General features: G+C 43.7%; 1 protein-coding gene across 2 annotated transcripts in view; it reads right to left on the bottom strand.

Annotated features, from left to right (window-relative positions):
• Window positions 1–9153: 9153 nt before the first annotated feature.
• SV2B (synaptic vesicle glycoprotein 2B) overlaps window positions 9154–21200 on the bottom strand; it is a 59954-nt gene continuing 47907 nt past the window's right edge. For both annotated transcript variants that reach the window (XM_054272945.1, XM_054272944.1), the window contains exons 7-13: window positions 19212–19322; window positions 18023–18111; window positions 17138–17302; window positions 14474–14607; window positions 13501–13701; window positions 10640–10799; window positions 9154–9667 (exon numbers count right to left, since the gene is read on the bottom strand). In XM_054272945.1, coding sequence (XP_054128920.1) covers window positions 9484–9667; window positions 10640–10799; window positions 13501–13701; window positions 14474–14607; window positions 17138–17302; window positions 18023–18111; window positions 19212–19322 — 1044 coding nt within the window. In that variant the 3' untranslated portion in view covers window positions 9154–9483. The remainder of the gene's footprint in view (window positions 9668–10639; window positions 10800–13500; window positions 13702–14473; window positions 14608–17137; window positions 17303–18022; window positions 18112–19211; window positions 19323–21200) is intronic.

Below are 21200 nucleotides of genomic sequence, written 5' to 3' on the forward strand. Positions count from 1 at the left end.
GACCAGTGTGGTACTGGGAGAGGACTGGATGGGGCTTTAAACAGCCTACTCCAGCGGGAGGTACCCCTGTTTAACACAAGATAATGGGCAGAAAATGGTAAAATGGTTTAGATTTGAATTTGGGGCATTTTGTTTGGTTGGATTGGTTAACATTCCCCTGCTTAATTTTCCCATCTAGATTTCTTCTTTTTTATGAAATCCTGTCTCTAAAGTCTATCAAGGCAATATTTCATCCCCAGTGGACGCTGGAAGGTTGCAATAATCATGTTCATGATTTAGGGATACACTTAACTTCAGCCTTGAACTCTTCTGTGGTTGATGTGGCCTTCACCCAGGGTTACCTCTTTTTTTCTCTTTAACAAAATTTTCTTCCCACAAGTTTTATACTGAACCTTGACCTGAGAAGACAGGGAAAATGGTTATTTGGGAGCAAATGTGTAGCATTTACAAGGAAAAGCTGCTTTAAGTGACCTGGAGGAAGGGCATTCTGCAATACCAGATATAAATGTCAGCAAGGACATGGGATAGTAATGGCACTCAAACCCAAAACCTCAGAAAATCTGTCTGAGAAAGTCTCTCAAGCCCCTAAAGTCAGGGTCATCCCACACAGAGCAAGAGATCCGCCCCAGAGACCCACACATAGGTGACACTGTTCCTGTCCTCTTCCAGGTGGGATCCAAAAGAGGACAGAGTAACTTAGCAGGGTCCCACAGCTGTGCCAAGCCAGGGCTGCTCAGAACTCCTTATGGCCTCTTTGGATAGGGTCAAAAGAGGGCTGTAAATAGTTGTCCTGAAATATTTATAGGCCTAAGGGCTCAGTACGAGGCTGGTTCCTTCAGAGCAGTTTGTTGTTCAGGGCTCTAAGGGAAGGAACAGGGCTCCTGGGAAGATTTCAAAGCCCTTATCCTAAATAAGAAAGGATGAAAGAGCTGAGTTTATCATTCAAAGTTGTGTTTTGAAGGGCTGAGCACAATATTCTTTTCCCATTCTGAAGCAGACGATTTCAAGGCTAAGAAAGGGCTCCCTCTGGAGAAACCTTACAAACTTCTCCTGAAACCCCAGGACAGGAGTGCACCCTGCTCCTGTGCTGCCCATGGCTCTCCACTGCTGGACAAGCTGCAGCCCTGGGAAGTCACAAGCTCCCTGGAGTGTCCCTTTGCTATGCCAGGGTAACAAAAGCAAGGAGTGAAGCCACTTGAGATCTGGTTTTGGTTTCCTTGCTGTTAGCTCTGCTTGTATTTAATGAGTAGCTCTTTGGTTTCTTTTCTATAGAGAAGGAAAACCTTTCCAGGGAATTCTAAACTTGTGGTTCTCAGAGGGAAAACATCAACACAAAATCCATGGTGGACCTCAGCTGTATCCAGATGTGGTGGGAGTGAGCGCCTAAGGGTAAAGCCCTGCTTAAGAGGATCACAAGGCTCAGGCTGGGCTCTGTGGGTTCTGGAGGCTGTGGGCAGGACAGCTGCAACGTTGATTTTAGTTGCTTAATTCCCAGCAGGATCAGAATTCTGATCTGAGTCATCCATATAGGGAAAGCATGAGGGTTTGTGGCCTCAGGTTGTTTTGAGGTGATAAGCAAAGCACAGAAATACCTGTGTTGTCCCCTGCCTTACATTCCTCACACAGAGATGTGGGAGGGGTTCACCAAACCCCTCTATGGCGAGAATTCTCCTTTTCATAGCCCAAATTTTAACTGCAGAAAATTCTGCCTTCTGGAGAAGGAGGAACTTACGAGACAATGTTGGTGACACGTTGTCATGATCAGCTGGGCTGGAGACCTTGTGCACAAAGCCCATCCCTGCAGCATCTCAGCAGGCTGCCCCAGGAGCAACACTGGTTTAGCCCTGCAGGTAAAGCACTGCCCAGTCCACAGCTTTTCTCCTCTACCTGCAGTCTCTCCACATTACCACAAGGAATCTACACCTCCCCTGGAGAACACTCAGGATGTGCAGGCTGAGAAAGCTTGAAAACCATTGCACCAGCCCACTGAAGCAGAAATCCTTATTTTCTCCCCCACAATTACATTTGCTTTGCTTCAGCTTTGCACGACTTGCATTCCAAAAGCTTTGGCATTACTCAGAGCCTGTTTGTTTCCTAAACTTTTGAGTCACTGCTTTTTTCTGTTACCTCCTTTTCCCTGATTCCGCTGAGGGTCAGAGCCCTGTGAGCTGCGTCTGATGGCAGCACCTTGTCTGTCTGATGGGGGTCCTGGGCACAGCCTCCAGCAGTCACTGGTGAGCAGAGACCAGGCCATGTCATGGGCAACTGCTGCCATCTCCTGGTCTTTCAATCCCCCAAAAAGCTCGGGCATCATCAGTGAGGTCAAGTGCAATAATTTAGTTTTACATATAAGTGCATACTTGTGCATATATGTGTATGCATATATATATATATATATACATACACATATATATGCAAATATATATATATATGCACACATATTTTTGTAGGTGAAAAAAGAAATGCTAAACAATACATTTAAGTCTGACTTTTAGTATTTTCAAATAGTACTGTGTGGGTTAGTGCAGTAATAAGTCTGTACACTTAAAATGTTAAAAATTGTATATAATCCCCCTAACATTGGCCATGGTAGTTGAAAGTTCTGCAGCTAATTCTCCTTGCTCACTGAGAATGGTAAAATTTTTTTTTTTTTTTCTGGTTTATATCACCTGCTCACCAAAAAAACTTGTCTGATAAGGACAGACTCACTCAGTATCAGACCCAAAATCATTCCATGGTTTGTGCATTGGCAGGCTGCTCAGTTTCCAGCAATTTCTCCCCCAAGCTGGCAAAAACAGGGCTCCATTTCCCTTCCACAAGGACCTGGCCAAGTTTTGCCCTTCCTTTGTCTTTTCAACTAATGTGAACTCAGATTACCAAATTTGGTCTATTTTTAAAGTCCCCAAATTAGGATCTGAGATACAGGAGCACTGATTTGCCATCTTACCATAACCTGACTCAAATCACATTCCTAATATGAAATCACTTCACAATTCAGGAGCATCACTCAAGACTTATTGCTGGATTTATTTTGTGGCTGCTAGGAATGCCATCATCCCCAGCCTTCTTCCTCCACCAGGTAACCTTCTGTGACAGCTTGGATGAACCTGCACATCCAGGGAATCTGGGTCATTTCTTAGTAGCAACGAGAATCCGTGCCAGAAAATCCACATGATGATGGTCAGGGCATGAACATCAATGGGGAAAAGCGGGAACACAAATTTGCAAAGGTTTTCTTACCAACCAGCCCATCCTATGTGATCTCAGGCAGATGTGTCATGTAATCCTGCTTTTAAATTCCCTGTGCCCTACTTTAAAATTAGTCAGGGGTTTTTCTGCACTGTTTTTGTCAGCAACCCTCTCTGAACATTAAAATATGGGATTTTTCTGCTTACTGAGACTTCAGCCTTATGCAGAATGTCAACTAGCCTGGAGTAAGAACAACTCAAAAAACACCTGCAAGGCTTTCAGTGCAAATCTCTGACCTTTATCTAAGAACTCACTTTGTAGAAAATGCTTTCTGATGGTGTTTGCTGATGCAGTTTTTCCTTCAGGCTGAACACACAGAAGGGCTTAGGAGGGGTTGACTCCACAGCTCTGAACTCTGCAGTTGGACAGAAGCATTGCAAAATTCCCAACTGGCAGCTCCCACCTGAGACCAGCCCTTACTGATTCCCATCTGAGACCAGTCCTTACTGATTTCAACCTGAAACCAGTCCTTCCCTGTTCCTACCTGAGAGCAGTCCTTACTAATTCCCACCTGCCTCCAGCCCTTACCAACCCCATTCTGCTGCTGGCTCTGATTCACCCAGTGAAACCCCAGCCCAGACAGGTCCCATCAGCTGAACCCAAGCTGAAGGAAAATGCTGGTTCCATCCCCTGATGATGGAAATACCTTCATGGTTTCTTTATTACATTTCCAATCTCTCTGGCTCTCTATCTCTCACTTTAATATTACCTTTAGCATGTTGCAGTGGATGTGATGAGAGGACGAATCCCTGACTTACCCAACAACTTTTCAGCACTTAAATTTCTTAACAACAAGCCAGAGCTGACTCAAATCAAAACCCTGCAGTGGGCCTAGGACAAGTGAGATTACTGCATTTAATGTTTTACATAAAGAAACTCTTGCATAAGCCCCACAGTCTGGCAGTGCCATGAGCCCTTTTCCTGTGCAGTTGCTGCTGTCTGTATCATTGCTCTGAAAGCATGGCCTGGACAGTTAGATGTATACAAAGAGCTGCAAATAGAAAGAAAGAGCTCACATCCCCAGAAATGCATCTGAGAAGAGAATTTACTGTGGTCAAAGGGTGTGCCAAGCCTCAAAAGCATTGCTTCTTCTTTGGGGAGGCATTCCTGTCACAAAGCAGAGTTTGGCTTTTTGGTCTTGCACAGCATTTGAAGATATTTTGTGCTTCCTCCTATCAGAAAATGTCTCAGGGTAAAGATTTTCTCGTGTCCTGTGTTTGGTAGTGCATGGTGTGAAAGGATTGTGATGGAAGGCAGACTTAATTGAGTTGGGATTGTATGAAAGGAGGAGGATGAACAAGTAGCAAACATCAAAGAAAGCCCCTACAGTGTCAGAGTACAAAGTTACCCAGTAGAGCCCTTGTGAAAAGGCTCAAAATGTTCATTAAACACAAAAACTACAAGAGCCATTCTTTTTCTTCCAGCCTTTTAATGTGACAGAGAGAACAAAAACAAATCCATTGGAACAGCTGCAATTTCCAGTGAGGACCAGACACAGATCAAATAAAAAAATAAAAGAAGGTTTAAAATGAAGAAAAGGAACCAAGGGACTGGAATTGGCTATTTCACACACAGAGTTGACAGAACATCTAAATGAAACTTTCCATTAAAGCACGACACCAGGTGTTATTTACAGTGGAACTTGCAGTGAGTGTACATTTATACAGCACTAGCATCACATACAGCAAAGAAATTAATTTCATTTTGTTTCCTTCACAGTTCCCAGGCTTGATTCTTCCTAAAAGCAGCATTTGCTAATATAAGGGTGAGAAACTGAGGGAGAAACTTAATGCAAAATAAAATACATAGGGCTCAAATCTAAAAATAGACCTAAAAATATCCTCTCAGGTTTTGTGACTCCTTTGGAAAGTCAAAGGACATGAGCAGGGAATATAAAAGGACTCCTTAAGTGCATCAGAGAATACTCTGCTGTTGGAGGTCTCAAAGCAGGACCTGGAATCTGCAGAAAGCTCAGCTCCATGCAGTCCTGCTCTGTGCCCCTGTGTGAAGGCAGCCTTGGGGCTGGACCACTCCCAGGGTTGGGGAGCATCCCTCAGTGCCTCTCCAGCATCACTGAAGGATGATCAGGATGCCTGAGCCCTTTCCAGTGTGCAGAACCTCTGCCACTGGATGTGGGTTTTCCAAGACTGACCCTCCTCATAGTCCAAAAGATCCCATACACCACCATTTGTGAGTCCCACAGCATTTCAAGGAATTTCAAAGAGTGATGTTGATATGGGCAAGGAGGGGCTCACCCCACCCAGCACAAGCTGCAGCCACCACCTCTGGGATGTAGCAGAGCCAAAGGCAGCAACAGGAGCTGTCCTGCACAGCTGGAGTAAATAAATCACAATACCACAACCTGCTAAATCAACAGGGAACACAAGGAGGCAGAACTCTTATTGTAACACCACTGGTCTTTAATAATAATATCAACAGTGCTTGGTGTTCCTATGAAAGCAGTGTCTGCATGCTCAGAAATTCAGCAGTGGATCTCTCCCAGCTGAAATCACAAAGCCACAGCAGGCCAGTTTGGGTTCCCTAAATTCACCTTCCCCACGCCACAGTGTCCCTGGCTAAGTGGCTGTCCTGCTGTGCCACACTGCATGAGGAGGTCCAGCTGTCCTCTAGAGGAGATCTTTGGGATTTAAGGCAAGCCCCCTGCCTTGGTCCTTGCTCTGTGTCCCTGCTGCAGTGAAGTTCACAAATCCATGGGGATGGTGCTGTGCAGAGGCCATCAGGGGAGCTGTGCTCAGCAGGTTTCTCTGTGGATAGCCCAGTGTATCCCAGACAGAGACAGTCCCTGTGGCGGATGTCGGCAGGGGAACTGAGGGAGGAGATGTGCTGGCCCTTGAACAGCAGGAACAATGCTGATTTTACAGCAGAAATTAAGCTGAGCCATCAGAGGAGGTGCCTGAGGAGAAATCTTCCCTTGCTTGAGGCTCAAGGATCCATGACTGAGGCTAAGCCTTGCAGGTGGCCAAGGCTTGAAACTGAGCCCAAAACAAACCCCAGCCAGTGCAGAGGAGGCTGCACCCAGCTGCTGTTCTGCCCTGGAGAGCAGCAGTGTGACACCCACACTGATTTACACCACGGCAAAGACTGCAAATACACACATTGGGAATATTGCCTGAGCCTGTCCCCACTGAACTGGGTGGGAGATGCCAGCCCAGGTGTCACAAACGCAATGCCTGAGCTGCAGCTGCTGCCCTAGATCTGTCTGTCCCTGAAGGAGCAGGACTGTCCTGGACAAGCCATCCCCAGGGTCCCACACATTCCCTCTGCCTTTCAGCTGAGAACCATGGCAATCCATTCAGTCCAACCCTGTGTGTCTGAGCTGGGTGATGGGAGCTCTCCTCAGCTTTTCCTTTCTTCCTTCTCTGCTCACTGTTGTCCTTTATCTCGGGACAACAATCCTTTATCTCTGTGTGTTTGCTCTCTCCTGTTGGTCACAAACTCCCTGCTCAAGCCAGGGGTAGGAGCCTTGTCCCAACACATCCAATATCCCTTAGCCCTTAAGTGACTGACCCATGGATTTTAGGGTACAAAGAATTTCCAGGTGACACTGACAATGAGATCCCATTACCCTTTACCTCGTCCCAGCTGGTCTGTGGGGGGTAAGGTTTAGCAGCCTGTGAAAGAGCCATTTTGTAAGGAAGGAGGGTTTCTAATATTGGATAATATTTCCTAATATTACCTTGCCATTTCTATCTCCTCATGATTTCAATTTCTTCCTTCTCTGGAAATTAACAGGGAAGTTTTGCAAAATAAATGATGTCATTAATGCCACTGCAAAATGTCAAGGAGAACACAAACAGGTTTGCTGTGAGCTTTGGGTGACATGTAAATAGGAATGTTATGCAAAATACATATTTAGACAAATAGGTTCTAGTTCCTCAGAGCTACACAAATGAATAATCCAGAAAATGAAACAAAATTTCTCCCCCTCTGTCCAGTTGTAATGTGGCAATTGGCAAGCACAGCCCAACAAAATGGATGAAGCCTAAAGGTCATGGTGACCTTTTGTGTTAAAATACATATTTAAACTGTTTCTCATCATGCAAAAGGACCAGATATTCTCAGAGAAAAACCTCACATTCTGGGCTGTGATTCTGAACAGAAGCTGTGAACTGCTGTCGAAGGACATAATTACATTCACTCCCACCTTAGAGAAGGAACCTTGCTGTTTTGAAGACAAATAAAATAAATAATAATAAAAGAAGCCTAAGCTACCCATAAAATGAAGAAATGATGCATAATAAGCTCAGTTATTATAGCAGCTTGTGATTTCATCAATTCCATAAACCTCAGAATAAAGGTCAGAACTCTCAAAAACAGCCCATTGTAGCCTAGCTGATCCACGAGTGTTTATCCCTGATTGACACAATGATAAAAGTGATGCTCATTAGAGGCTTTTGCCTCATTGGCAGGGATTTGCTGCTTGTGATCTGACCCTGCTGTGTCCTTCAGCAGCGCCACGCTGAGTCCCACAGCTGCAGCCTGGGCTAAGTGCAAGGGGCTGTGCCTGTGCAGCCAAAGGCAGGGCTGTGAGACATCACTCCTGCAGGATCTCAGCCTAGCCTTGCTTGGTTTTCTTTAAAAAAAAAAAAAAAATCGCCAAAAAAATGAAAACAAACAAAAACCGACAAAGATCCAACAAAAGGTAAATGAGAAGATCACCAGAAAAAGTACAAAATAAATTTTTTGTGTCACGGAATATCCTGGTTTGACAAATTAGCTGCACTATGTGGTGGTTTCAGATCAATTCTGGTCTGTTGCTGAGCTTGTTGCAAGGGTATAATTAGTGTTATCTCATCCATTGTGAGCACTGGTGTGTTATTGAGCAGGGTGCTTTTCCTTCTGGTTTCCCAGGGAAACACACCCCAAAATACACAACTCACTTTGCCTCTAGGTGCAACAGGACTTAACTGGTATGATAAAAAGGGCACACAAATTTCAGAAATGTTCTCCACAGGATATCAAGCTAAACTGTGCCACTTAATGGGGAATTTAATGTTCTGTACAGTGAAAGCTTGCTGTGTGCATTCCCTGTGTAACAAGTTAAATGGCTTTAAGTAACTGTGCTTATAGTGTTTCAATGAGACCCAAGTATATTAGAAAATCAAGCATCATATTCTTCAAATAATATGGCTAAAATGCTGGTAAATTCACAGTTACCATTCTCTAGGTATTAGGCAAAAATCCCCTATTTACACTGGATAATATGTACACATTTGGTTTGTGGAATGCTCCAATATCATATCAATTTCTCCTCTGTGAAAGCTGTAAGGAAAAAACCCTCTTAATCATTATAGAAATATATATTCCCAGTCACTAAGACATTTAAATATTTGGTATCTTGATGTAAAGAGCAAAGTGTCACTGAGTTGATCATGACTCCTCCTTGAATTACTGGGATTTGGTTTTGGTGCCACTCTTAAAATCCTCTAAAGGGTGCAGAAATTAGAAATCCTAAATTTTAATAGCTGACCACTTCAATGGGTGTATGTAAGTTTGCAAGTAGGTGTAAATACACACATATATGTATATATATATAATTGTTTATATATTTCTCTTCCACAGCAAGAAAGTGTCTAGTAATTCCCTGTGCCCAAGTGGAGACAGTAAACGGCTTTGAAGCTCTGAGTCTTCTGAGACAGCTGAGCACCCACCCTCACATCCTTGAGAAATCAGAACTCTCACTCTTCCAGGGTGGAGTGGTAATCCCAAAATCAAGACAGCTGGGGCCAGTGGCCACATCTGCCACTGTTAGCCCTATGGCTGGAGCTCACCTGGAGCAGGTGTGTTACCTGCCCTCCCTGGATGCTCTGTGTGCCTGAGCACAGCCGGATGGCTGGGCAGGGCAGGGTCTCCAGCTGGGCAGGGCAGGAGGGTCGGGTCTGTCCTCCTGTCTGTCCTCCACGCGGGCACGGAGCTGCTGTCTGCCTCTGGTGTCCTTGCAGGGGGATGGACAGGGACAGGGGGGGCTCCCAAGCTCTGCAAGGGGTGTGTGGGGGCTGCATGCACCAGTCGTGGCTGTAATAAGGTCAGGAACGATGGTTTTGTTTAAATCCCTGCGGGTTGTTCTTGGTTCTTCTTCCCCTCCTCCGTCTCGCTTTGAGGTGCCGACAGAACAGCACAGAATGAACGTTTTGGGTTTTCCAGACATGGCTCTTTTTTGTTCTTCTCCTACATCTGCCCCCACCCCCCGCAAGCCCCCACGGCCTCTGCTGCTCACATCAGGACCTGTTCTCGAGTCTCTGGCAGGCGCAGAGCCAGCAGGCCACCCCCAACCAGGGCGGAGGAGGCCAGGAGGATGGGAACCACCTTGGTTATCCCTACGAAGGAGGAGAAGATGGAGTTCCCCAGGATGGCACCAAACTTGCAAAGCCCGTTGAGGATGCCAAAGGCTGTTGCCCTGTGGGGAGGAAAAGCAGAAAGCAATGGTTGGGAGGCAGGTTCTGGCACAGCTACAGAAGGTTTGGATGGGTTATTTTGTGAATGCTCTTATGCTTCCCAGGCTATGCTTCTAGCAAGTAAAACTGGGTGGAATAAATAAGTAGATAAATAGATGCAGCTGTTTTGTGTGTCTGTGTGAATGAGGAGAATGTCTGTGTGCACTCATTTCTCGTTTTCATCTCACCTTCTCCCTAGCTCTAGGATGGCCCACTCTGTCAGCCTTTGCCCTCTCCAAAGACAGGAGGACAAAATCTGCTCTAGATCTCCTCAAAGCCCTTCCAAGGGCTGCCTGGACTGGATTGTCACCAGAGACCATAGCTTTCCTCTAAATTCTGTTTCACGCAGCAGCTAAAAGTCCACTACTTTTAATGTACAGTCCCTCTCCTTCATTTCTGGCTTGCCCCAAGAGTCTGAAAAAGGCAAAAAGGGGCTTATAATAATGTGAGGAAAGATTTAATCCAGAGGACATTGTCCCAAAGTCTCCTGCTCTTCCCCATGTCCCAAATCACTCTGTGTACATGGTTTTCTCCAGGTTTTGGATGGGAGGGCTGCCCCAGTAATGAGGCATGATGAGAGGATGGAGATGCAGTGTGAAAGGCCAGACCTCCATGCACATCCATGCAAATGACAGAGTACTTCTTTCATTTTAGAACTCGTTGATCTTTAAGGTCCCATCCCACCCAAACCATTCTGTGATATCATGGTTCTCTGATTCTTCGATTCATCAGCCCATAATTTCCATATGTCCACGTGGTCCCTGTGTTCAACCTGCCATACATGCAGAACTATGCTTGCAAATGTCTGTTCTGACCCAAGATTACACAGCCCTGACGGGCTGGTGAAAGTAAAATAAATAAAAATACACAGCTTTTTTTGCTGGGAACCAAGAGGACTAGGCAGAGGGTGGGGATTGAGGGAGAAATCTGAGCACCTTTTGTCGGTGGGGTAGAGCTCCACGGTGATGACATCCAGGGCGTTCCAGGCGGCGATGCTGGCCCCGCAGAAGAGGCACTGCCAGCCGATCATCGCCGACTCGCTGTTCCCGAAGAACAGGAAGAAGCAGCACACGGCTGAGATAAGCATCGAGCCGCCTGCAGGGGGAAACCAACAGGAAAACACTGGCACAGCTTCTTGCCTGGTTGTGCTCTTCCCCTGACTCTTGTCGCCCTGATTTTTCAAGATTTTCTAAGCCTTCTGACGTTCGCATCCTTGTAGCAAACTTTATTGCACACTTTCTGTAAATCGCTTATTGTTCTGCATTCTTTTATTCTCTTCAAATTTGATAGACTGTTGGTTTGTCCAGTGTCATTGGAGAGGTGTCACTGTCACTATTTTTTAAGATTTTCTAAGCCTTCTGATGTTTGCTTTTCCTTGAAAGTTTCCTGTAGCAAACTTTCTCACACGCTTTCTGCAAATAGCTTATCGTTTTGCGTTCTTTTATAGAAAAAGAGAAATTTGATAGACTTGGTTTGTCCAGTGTCATTGGAGAGGTGGCATTTTCACCCTCCAATCCACTGTCACTTTTAGAAAACTATGAATGTTAAAGTCAGAAAATAAGCTTCCCTTTCCTTCACCTTGAGAGCAGCAGTGTGCGCGCTCGTGTTGTTTTGTGTCCTATAGCGACAACAGTTGAGCAAATACATCTGTTAAAGATGGCTTTCAAGTGATGGCATTTCATCCCAGTAAGTATTAAATCTCTGAGCACCCAAAAACACCTTGATGCTGCCTATCTGTCATTCTCTGATGCTGGAAACCAGCCTAGAAATGTTCTCAAAGTCCACCTGATCTTGCTGATAGTCCTGCTCTACAAAGACTGGGAAGACAGGCAATTCCAGGCAGGTTTCCAGCATCTCGGACTTCCAGATGGACCCAGGAAGAGCCGAGGCAAGTAAACATGAAAGTCAATGAGGAGGAAGCATCATTGTGAAGGTTTTTCAACTTGAGTTTCTAGGGATAAGCTTGTGCGTTTCATATCGTATCACTTGACACATTTCTAGTCCCAATTAGGATAATTTACAGTCACTTGTATGAAGCACTTGAGGTCTCTTTTAATTATAAGAACATCATTAGATTTCATGGCACATTTGCACAGGAACCATAATTTTATGAACATCACCGAGGGAGAAAGTGAGAGCATTCATGCTCAGTTAGGCACAGTTCAGATTCAGAAATATTAATAGCTACATCACTGCTTTCTACCCCATTGAGAATTTTCAACAGAAAGATAAAATTTGGGAAAAATCAAACTATTTTTCACCAGAATGTTCTGTTATCACTGAAATATCTCCATTTATTACCAGGAAAGCAAACAATTTTCTCTGTTTGGTGGTTTTGGAGTCAATTTAGCACATCATCCAAAATAATTTGGATGCTGAAGTGTAACTAAAATGCTTCAATTTGGACATTATATTGCATCTCCCCACTGCAGTGGCCTGCCTATGAAAAGCTGCTGTGCAGGACTCCTTGTCCCCTTCTCCTCCATGGTACAAGGCCAGACCACATCCCCACAGTGTGCTGTGGAAATTCCCCGTGCTGCAAAAGCCCAGCCCAGCACTGGTCAAGGCACTAAAAGATCTGCTGTTTTGCACAAGATAAAGTTTGGCAGAAAGTGATAAAAATGAATTGAAGCCCCAGCAAGGCACATAACACAAAGGAGAAATTCAGTTTTCCTGTTAAGCTGACCAGAAATGATATGTTCCACAGAGTGATACAGGTGGGATGCCAGAAGGCTCTTTCAATTGGAAATTCCATAGTGAAGCGTTTCAGCATGTCATTACTAATTTTTGTCCCGTTCTCATCTTTTTGCAGGAGAAATAAGCATTTAGGGCTCCAGCTGTCATCTCAATTCCAGATGAAAATGCTGAAACGCTGACATGTTTGCAGGATGGACAATCTGATTCTCATTCAGCTTCCTCTAATTTATTTCTCACAGACCCTCTGGTTTGTTTGGGTCTTTTTCAAGTTCACCACATGAATGCTCATTTTCCCTCAGTGTAAATTCCTGAGACAGTAATCTTGCTCTACTTTAACCTGTCTGAAGGTGAGGCTGGGCTAAATCTTCCCTCTGTTCTCAGAGGAGAGAGAGGAGCTCAAGAGAGTGATTCATCCCTTACCCCAGAGCCACATCCCTGATTTTATTACCTTCCTTTGGCTGTCCCTCAGGGCATGATTCCCATATCATGGGATGAGAGCAAGGTCTGAACCCTGGAGGCTGCAACACCAGCAATTCCCAAAGTATTCATAAAGCTGATGAGGTGATAACTTGACAATTTATTCCCAGGATGCTAAAGTGGGCTCCTTTCATGGCTGTGACATGGTCAGTTAATTTACCATATGGTCTCTGAAGCTGCTTGTGCAATCATGTGAAAATCAGATAAAGAACCAAAAGAGGGAACTCCTAGGCTGTCAAGTTGCCACATCAAATAACCATTGTGAATATTCATTGCTACAAGCAAAGTGTTCATTTATTTATACAGAGGCTTTGGACTTCAGCAGCAACCCAATCCTTTTTTAGCTCTAACCCTGATTTGCTGAACACTGCAAAAACATGCCGGATTTGACACAAAAGGCAAAATAAATTAAAAAAAAAAAAGTTACAGACAGACACACAGAAAAGCAGGGTGAGGAGGTGGAGAGTAGGTCACTTACTGCCATGGATCACCTGCCTGACCCTCTAGTCTTTATCCTTCTGCTCCTTTTGTTTTGGGGATGACAAATTCACACGGAGCAGGGCTGTTTGCAGGGCTGAGCTCCACCCTGTCCTGCCCCATCACCACCACCATCCCCACTTACCAATCATCTTTATCCTCCCGATTTTGTCCATGAGCAGAGCAGAGATGATGTTGCCTGGCAGCACGGACAGGCTGCCCAGGAAGCTGACCAGGTAGATGAGGAAATCATTGTCCTCCTCAAAGTCGATGTGGCAGCCTTCCTTCTCCTTCATGAACGTGCTGTTGATGAGCCTGCAGTTGATGAATTTGTGTTCGTAGAGATCTGGGAGGGAAAGAGGCAAAAGCTTGACCCTGCTTGGCTGAACTCTCCTCGTACAACAGCAAACACCAAACCAAAGACCCAAGAGAAGCTTCTCATCCATTGGAAATGGCCAGGGAGTATTTATTTCAGTGGAAATTTATTAGAGTGGCAAACTCCAGCTGAGCCTTTGGCTCCTGGCAGATGCAAACTCATACACTCCTTTTATTTGTGGAGTACACTCAGTATACTGAACTGTATCCCCATGCCACAAGGACAGGGCAATGCAGGCTTTGGTTCTCATAGCATTATCATTTGTTCTTTATTAGAGTAGAAGTTAAGAGCTTTTTGGTATAAATTAGTGACTTCTTAAAGTGAATTTTATTAGTGACTTTTGATACAAATTAGTGACTTACTTTACTGATAATGATCTTCAACGGCTGGCGGCTTGAAATGATATTCTAAGCCAGTTTTACTGAGTAGAGCTGTAAATTGCTTAGAATTTTGCCATTACTTTAACCTGCCTGAGCACAGAATTTGGCATTTCCCATGCAGCACCCAAAGACACCAGAAGCCATGGGGTAAAAATCACTGATGGAGCCACCTGAGGTCTCCTTCCAAACGCATCACACTCTTCTCCTCCAGCATCACTCTCGTTACCCAGCACACGCTCAAACACACAGATCCCCACCATCCTTTCTCCCAGAAAGCAGATAAAATAGTTCTAATAAAATAGTTTTCTGATAAAAAAATGTTCCCAGTTTCAGAGATGACACTGCAGCAGGAATCCCATTACCGGTGTTATAAAAGACAGTAGAGATGATGGTGCAGTTTTCAAAGAAGGTCTCAGTGGATCTCACATCTTCGAAGTAGCAATCCTCAAATAATGAATCCTCAAATCTCACCTCCTTGAATTTCATGCCAATAAATCTGTGGGGCAGGAAACAGAACTTCACTCTGTGCTATAAGATATTTTCTACACTGTATAGAGTGCAGTGGCTGTTTCAAGAGACAGAGCACTAATTCTAATTTCTAGTGTCATTTACAGAAAAGGTGTTGCTTCTGTGTTTTATTAGGAGGAAAGGGTCTAAAGAGTATTTTTTTCAAAGATACATGGATATTTTGGGATTTGTGCAGTTTTTCTTTTCCTCAAAATAATCACATCTGAGAAAATGTGCTTCTAAAGCTGAGGGGACACAAATCCTCTTGTGTTCAGTCGTAATCTGTCTGAAGATGACAGAATTTCACTCAATGCAGGGCATTTCCTTCATGAGCTGACCTTGCTGCCTTCCTTAGTCTCCCCCTTCCTCCATCATAAATAAAACCAGACATTATCAGGAGCCTATTGAGCCATTTGGTGAAAGGTTTCTGACAGTTGTTTAAACTCAAAGTGATTTTTTAAGTGAAAATGCAGCAGGGATTCTGGAGAGAGTGGGGAGATAATCTGAGTTCTGCTTGTAACCATCGCTGTTTGAGGTTTATTACTTACCATGTAACGAAAACAGATTTCACTAAAAATAATAAACTGTGTCAGGTGATTGATTTCTCCTCTGATGGGAAGTGTGACATGTCTGACCTGGCTGCCTGAAGGATGACACAATATTGATTTACCTGTGAGGTTTTGCAGGAACACTGAGAAGATGTATTAGGTAATGCACAGACATGTTTAGGAGATGTAAGGAGCTATTAAGAACAAGCATTACTGCTCCAGTTAAAGAGGCCATGACTGTCACCAGGTGAAATAAAGCCTCCTAACATATACTCTGCAGCTTAATTGAATCGAGCACTTTTAACACAGCATAACGTGATGGTTGTTTACACCTTTAAATGAGCACTGCAGGGCTTCTTGACTGAGCCTACTAACAGAAATTATTAATGCACAAATACCACGAGAAGATTATTCAAGTGTTTTGCTCCATGTAGAGGGTCTCACAGGTTACAGCAAAACTTAAGCTGTTCTGCATTTTCTCAGTGATATATTTACTCCTTGTAATGTATTTACTCCTAAAGGCTGTTAAAAAACATTTTCCCTCCTGCAGTTTGCTTTCTTAACACCCAACTTTAGAAGACTCAGAGAGCAATGGCCTGATCATCCATGGAGTTTTAGCTAACAGCAAACACAGCTGTAAACCATTCTGAGATAATTTCTGGGCATTACTGCAACATAGCTTGATGAGGTTTTGAGTATTTGAAATGGAGAGGGCCAAGGTGGGAGAATAGTGATTTACATCAGTTTTATGTCTTCAACCAGCCAGTGTTGAGTATCCTTAATTCTCAGTGAGGTTAGTGAAAATTCAGCACCTCCTGTAGGCATAAGAAAAATGTCCCCAATCTCTAAATTTGACCAACATCCACTTCTAAACACTTTCTTTTGTGGGACAGGAATTGTAAGGCTAGGTTTGCATCATCAAGCTCAGCTCCTTGCTGCAGGGAAGGTGTATGGAAGGACATGAGGTCACATATTGGGGTCCCCCACCAATGTATATCAAATATATAACAAGGAAATTATTTCTGAGGAGATTGGAACAAGCTGGCTGGGCAATGGGATGTGGTTTCAGCTGTGAAGATTAAAACAATGAGTGTTTTGTGTAACATTGAATATAGGGAGGAGCTGCCTCCAGCAAGGCAGCTGGAGCAGCATCCTGTTAGGTCTACCTGGGGTAATGAGATCACAGAAATTACAGAGGGATATTTTTCCTTTTTATTGGGATTTCCTTTTTATTGGGATTTTATTGGGATTTTGAATGGTAGTAATGGAATGACCAGGATTTACTCTGCTGTGGAACATCGTGTGATTGGGGTCCAGGCTGGATGCAGAAGGAAAAACAAGGCCAGCCCAAATAGGAGGCAAAAGGGAAGGAAAGCAATGATGTTCTGCCGGAGCAAATGCACTGACTTCAAAGCACTAAAAGAGAAGGTGATTCATTCATTTTTGGGGAGACAGTGACTGCAGTGGGAGAAGCACCCCATTATGGCCATAGCCCAGCTTGCACTAGTGGGCAGCAGGATGGAGACTGGGGTAATTCATATAGAAGACTTCAAGAAGAAATAGCTTTTTATTTTGGCAATCTAGCAGCAATTTCATTACCAGTGGCTGCCCAAGCCCAGTAGATGTCAGTGTGGGCTAAGGAAAAAGAAGTCACCTCTGCATGCAGGGCTGCCCAGCATGGCCAGGGGGACACTTGCTGCCCTGATCCCAACTCAGGGCTGCTGGAAGCAGAACTCCTCCCTGGCATCCCCTGGGTTCTGCAGAAGTCAGTGACAGAGGCAAAGTAGGTGGGAAAAAAGGATTAAAAAATTCTTTGTCTGTCAAAACCTGCTCTGGGACTTGAGAGATTTAGATTGAGTGTCCAAAAGAACAACAGAGAAGTTCATGATGATGGAAAATGGAAAAGAAAGAAAGAGCTTTCTAGAAAATTATTTCAGTTTGAATGCATCAAAGCAAATTCTTTTCACTTACTTGTCGTTCCTGTATTCCCCATTTCTATGGATCTGGTTTTCCAGGGTGAAATTGAAGGTGAAATGGGACACTTCTTCCTCATCAAAGATCTTCACCCGGGAATCATATGCCTCGTCTTGGAAATAGCGGATCATGTCAGGGAACCAGACAATAAGGCCATAGTAACTGCAGCAGGATTGGGAGACACATCAGGACACAAGATTCTTCCAAAGACCCACTTCACAGCTTGTAAACTTGTTAAACTCCAAATAAGAATGCACGTCTGACACAAATCCTTGCTCAGGTCTGACACAGGACTGAGCAAAGTGTTTCTACGCTCTAAGCACCCTGCTGATCTCAGAAATAAATTGGTCCATTCTCCTTCACTTGAAGCAGGACAATTCATTTCAGCTCCCCTTGGCTGGGGAATACAGAAATGTGCTAACCTTGATACCCATTAAAATAGCAGAGAATAAACAAAATGGGCTGATTTCTCTAAGTGTGCAATTCAAGTGAGAGTTAGGTAAAATTTACCTGTAGTTTAGATTTAAAACTCCCCTGAGTGGTTTTGATCTAGACTAAGGAACAGCTGAGAGTCTGGTAGGGTTGTGTCTTTTTTTTGTGTGTGTGGACAAGATCAAATGAAAGATCTAAAGGTGAGAAAGTCAATCTATTGCTGTGCTACCAACCACTTCTCAAGTCCTGATTCGTTCAAAGCACCTTGTACTTCATATAAAGCAGTCAGATTGATCAATATTTGTAGGAGAGCAAGGCTTAGTTCACAAAGGCTCTTTAAAATAAGACCAGGATTAATTTTGTAATAGTTTATTTACACGTGTAAATAAATATTCAGACTCTGAATAGTGCTTTAGCTTCCTGAAAAATATAAAGAAGTATCTTCCTTACCTTAAGGCCATTGTAAACCAAACCACAGCCAGCATCAGTGTGTTCATCCTGTACTGGGCTGTTAAACAATATAGCACATTGTCCCAGACCTACAAATTCACAAGAAGGAATTAGCTGCCAGGACACCCCAGCAGACACTTGACAGCTTAATTTCTGAGTGCATCATAAACCTAATGTCAGAAAAATGGGTTCATTGGAGGGAGGTCAGATGTATGGCTTATATTCAGTGTTTTTTCAAAATTATATTTATCAAGTAAATGGCTTACAAAAAATCACTTATTCAGCTCAGTGCTAGAGTACTTGATCTGAGCCCTCTGTAATGAGCTAGAGTGCATGATCAGGGCTGGGTATGAGGCAGCGTCTCTCTCAGGTTATACCAGCAAATGTGGATATGAGATTGTTCTCAGACCCTCTGACAACCTTATCTTTTCAAATATATGTATAGTGTCAGGAGTGCTTTCAAACTGAGATAAAAAGCTCTCTGAAGAGCAAAAGTCCAAACACAGCTGGTACTTTAGGAGGTATGAGATGAAATCAGGTAGGGATGAAGCCAAGCAGGAGGCAAACCAAATTCTGCTCTTGACTCATTGCAGAAAATGCTGCCAAGAACATGAGGGGATGCAACTCCTCAAGGTCTTATCTTGACACATAAGTATAGTAATAGTATAGCATCTGCATTGCTATTAAGAAGGGCTTTCTTTATTTTCAGCTCATCCTTCAAGACTAGACGTTCTAGCAATGTTTTCCACAGTCCTACACAGGCATTAGGTGAGCAGCATAGCAGGTGTGAAAGGTTAAATTAGCTTAGAAGACAATGCAATATTCTTAGAAACTTGGTCTCAGCAGGAACAAAGAGCTAGCACTTTCTGCCTCCACTGCAGGTGGTAATTCCACTTAAGGCTTGGGGAGAGAGAATCAATATTTATCTGCTCAGGAGGAGAGCCAAGTGCTTGGGGCTGTGGCTGCTCCTGGAAGCCCTGCACTGCTGGATCACAGTGATGCTCACAGGGGCATTTTGGAGCCTGGGTGGCAGCATGGCAGCTTGCACACATCTGCATAGAAAATGCACTCAGATTACAGCTCTTTGCAAAAACCAGATTTTCTGAGGGGGCAGTCAGGATTTCAAGGTAAAATGACCTGTAGCAAAGAGGCACAGGAACAGTGTGTGAAGTTTTTTTCTCCTCTTTACCTGTTTTAATGTAGTCGTGATTCTGACCAGCCACCGCTGGTACCAGGTCCCTGTTGAGCTCTGGATTTCAATAAATTCATCTACTTGCTTTGGAGTTTTGATATAGGAAACCTGGAGGAAAAAAAAGAAGGAAAAAAATTAGACTGCAATTTCTAGAATTGATCTTTGGTGGATTTAAATTCTACTGTTTTCTGGGCAATGTTTCCACCAAATAACCCCTATTTTTTTTCCTTGAAAGTTAGCATTAGCAATTGAGCTCATTGATTTAATTACAGCAAGAGAGTATTAACAGAAATAAGCCTTGCTTCCTTCTTTTCATCTATCCCTTCATCCTCTCTCTCTCTCCTCTTCCATGAAATATTTTAAGCACATCCTGTCTACTTTAATCTTTCATTTGCTGGCTAATGTACCTATATACTACCTCATTTCTCTGTCTTCAGATTCCCACTACAAATCAGGACTCAGAAAGTAGAGTAAAAATAATCTACAAGATCAGCCACTTGTACCCAAACTGCATCCTCAGGATTTCATTCTTCTAAGGCAACTAGCAGGAACATTTCTCATTCAACATCTTTTAAATACCACTGACAGAACTTCTATGACAAATGAATGTGTAGATGGGAATCTTTGCAGCTGAAAATGTATCCTGCCATCAAGTGAGCCCACACAATGCAACCAATGAGTTTGCTTCACCAAAATAATCTGAATTTTCACTGCTGAATACAGGAACTGGACTGCTCAGGAAAACTTACAAATGTATACCAGAAAATATTTGCTTAGCAAATTTAATTAAAGGACATATTAAAGGAAAACAGAACTGTTTGTAAACACATGGAGGAGGCGAAAATCTGCTGAATAAATTTCTGAGTGTGAACGAGCGCCTTGGCTCAGCTCTGGAGTCTCCGCATTCCTCTTCCTGGCAGTGATTAAATGTCAGATCTGGGAGCTGTCCCGTTCAGGCTGACTCACCACAAACTGACAGCTTCTGGCCTGTCAGAAAAGCACAAACCCTGGCAGTCTGTGCCACACCAGGAGCAGTGATCAGCCTCCTGTGCCAGGGGTGTCAGCACATCGCGGCTCAGCTCCTCCACTGCAGTCACGGCTCTGTGGCATGGAGTAACCAGCACTAATGGGGGCTGTACAGCTGCTCCTCCATTCTCCTACTCACCTCAGACTCTCATAGTGCCCTACTTTGTGAGATATATATATATATATATATATATATATATATTTATATATATTTATATTTGAGATTCATTTCCCAGCTCGGCGTTACAGCAAAGCCGGTGATGGATTTGAAGAAAACCACTTCTCACCTCTGCTATCAGGGCTTGCATTACTCAAATGGTTGGTAGCCTAAAAATAACACATGCTCATTAAGATCCCACATGAACCTGCTTGCAGTTGTCATGCTCAGATAGGAAATTTTATTTTCCTTGAAGGATCACTCCCAAAGGGCACAGTCTCCTGACAACCCTTCTGAACATGAGCGTTGCTTTCCTTCTTGATCAAAAATACATGTTTCACACACAAGTGTATCTCCTTTTTTCCATCCTTTAAAAGCATCTGTGCTCTCATCTTTAAAAGAATAAATCAAGAGTTCTTCCCTGGCTGGCTCACCAGGATTTCAACACTGAATTATAGTAATTTGCAGCTAACCCCAGCATAAACCTTTCCTCTGATTTTACTGTTAACCACTCTGCTGGTGTGACCTTTTTCACAACAAGCAGCAGACCAATGAGTAATAGCCACTCATCCCACTTTCCCTTGGAGAGATTAAAGACTGGATATGAGGCAGGTGGAGTTTGGAAAGCTTATTAGAAAGTACGTGAAGTTTAATCAGACTTTGATTAGAAGCCAGAATGGAGAAAGGAGTGACTCAGGTCTCCCACATGGCTAATATGTCTCTTATTTTGTTTTAGTCTCTTAGAGCAAGCTAATTAAACACGTGCATAATTGAGAAATCACTGGTTTAAAGGATGTAGAATA

Source organism: Melozone crissalis, unplaced genomic scaffold (assembly GCF_028551555.1).
Source record: "Melozone crissalis strain CALT ecotype California unplaced genomic scaffold, PUWL_Pcris_2 ptg000014l_1, whole genome shotgun sequence".
Lineage (NCBI taxonomy): Eukaryota > Metazoa > Chordata > Aves > Passeriformes > Passerellidae > Melozone > Melozone crissalis.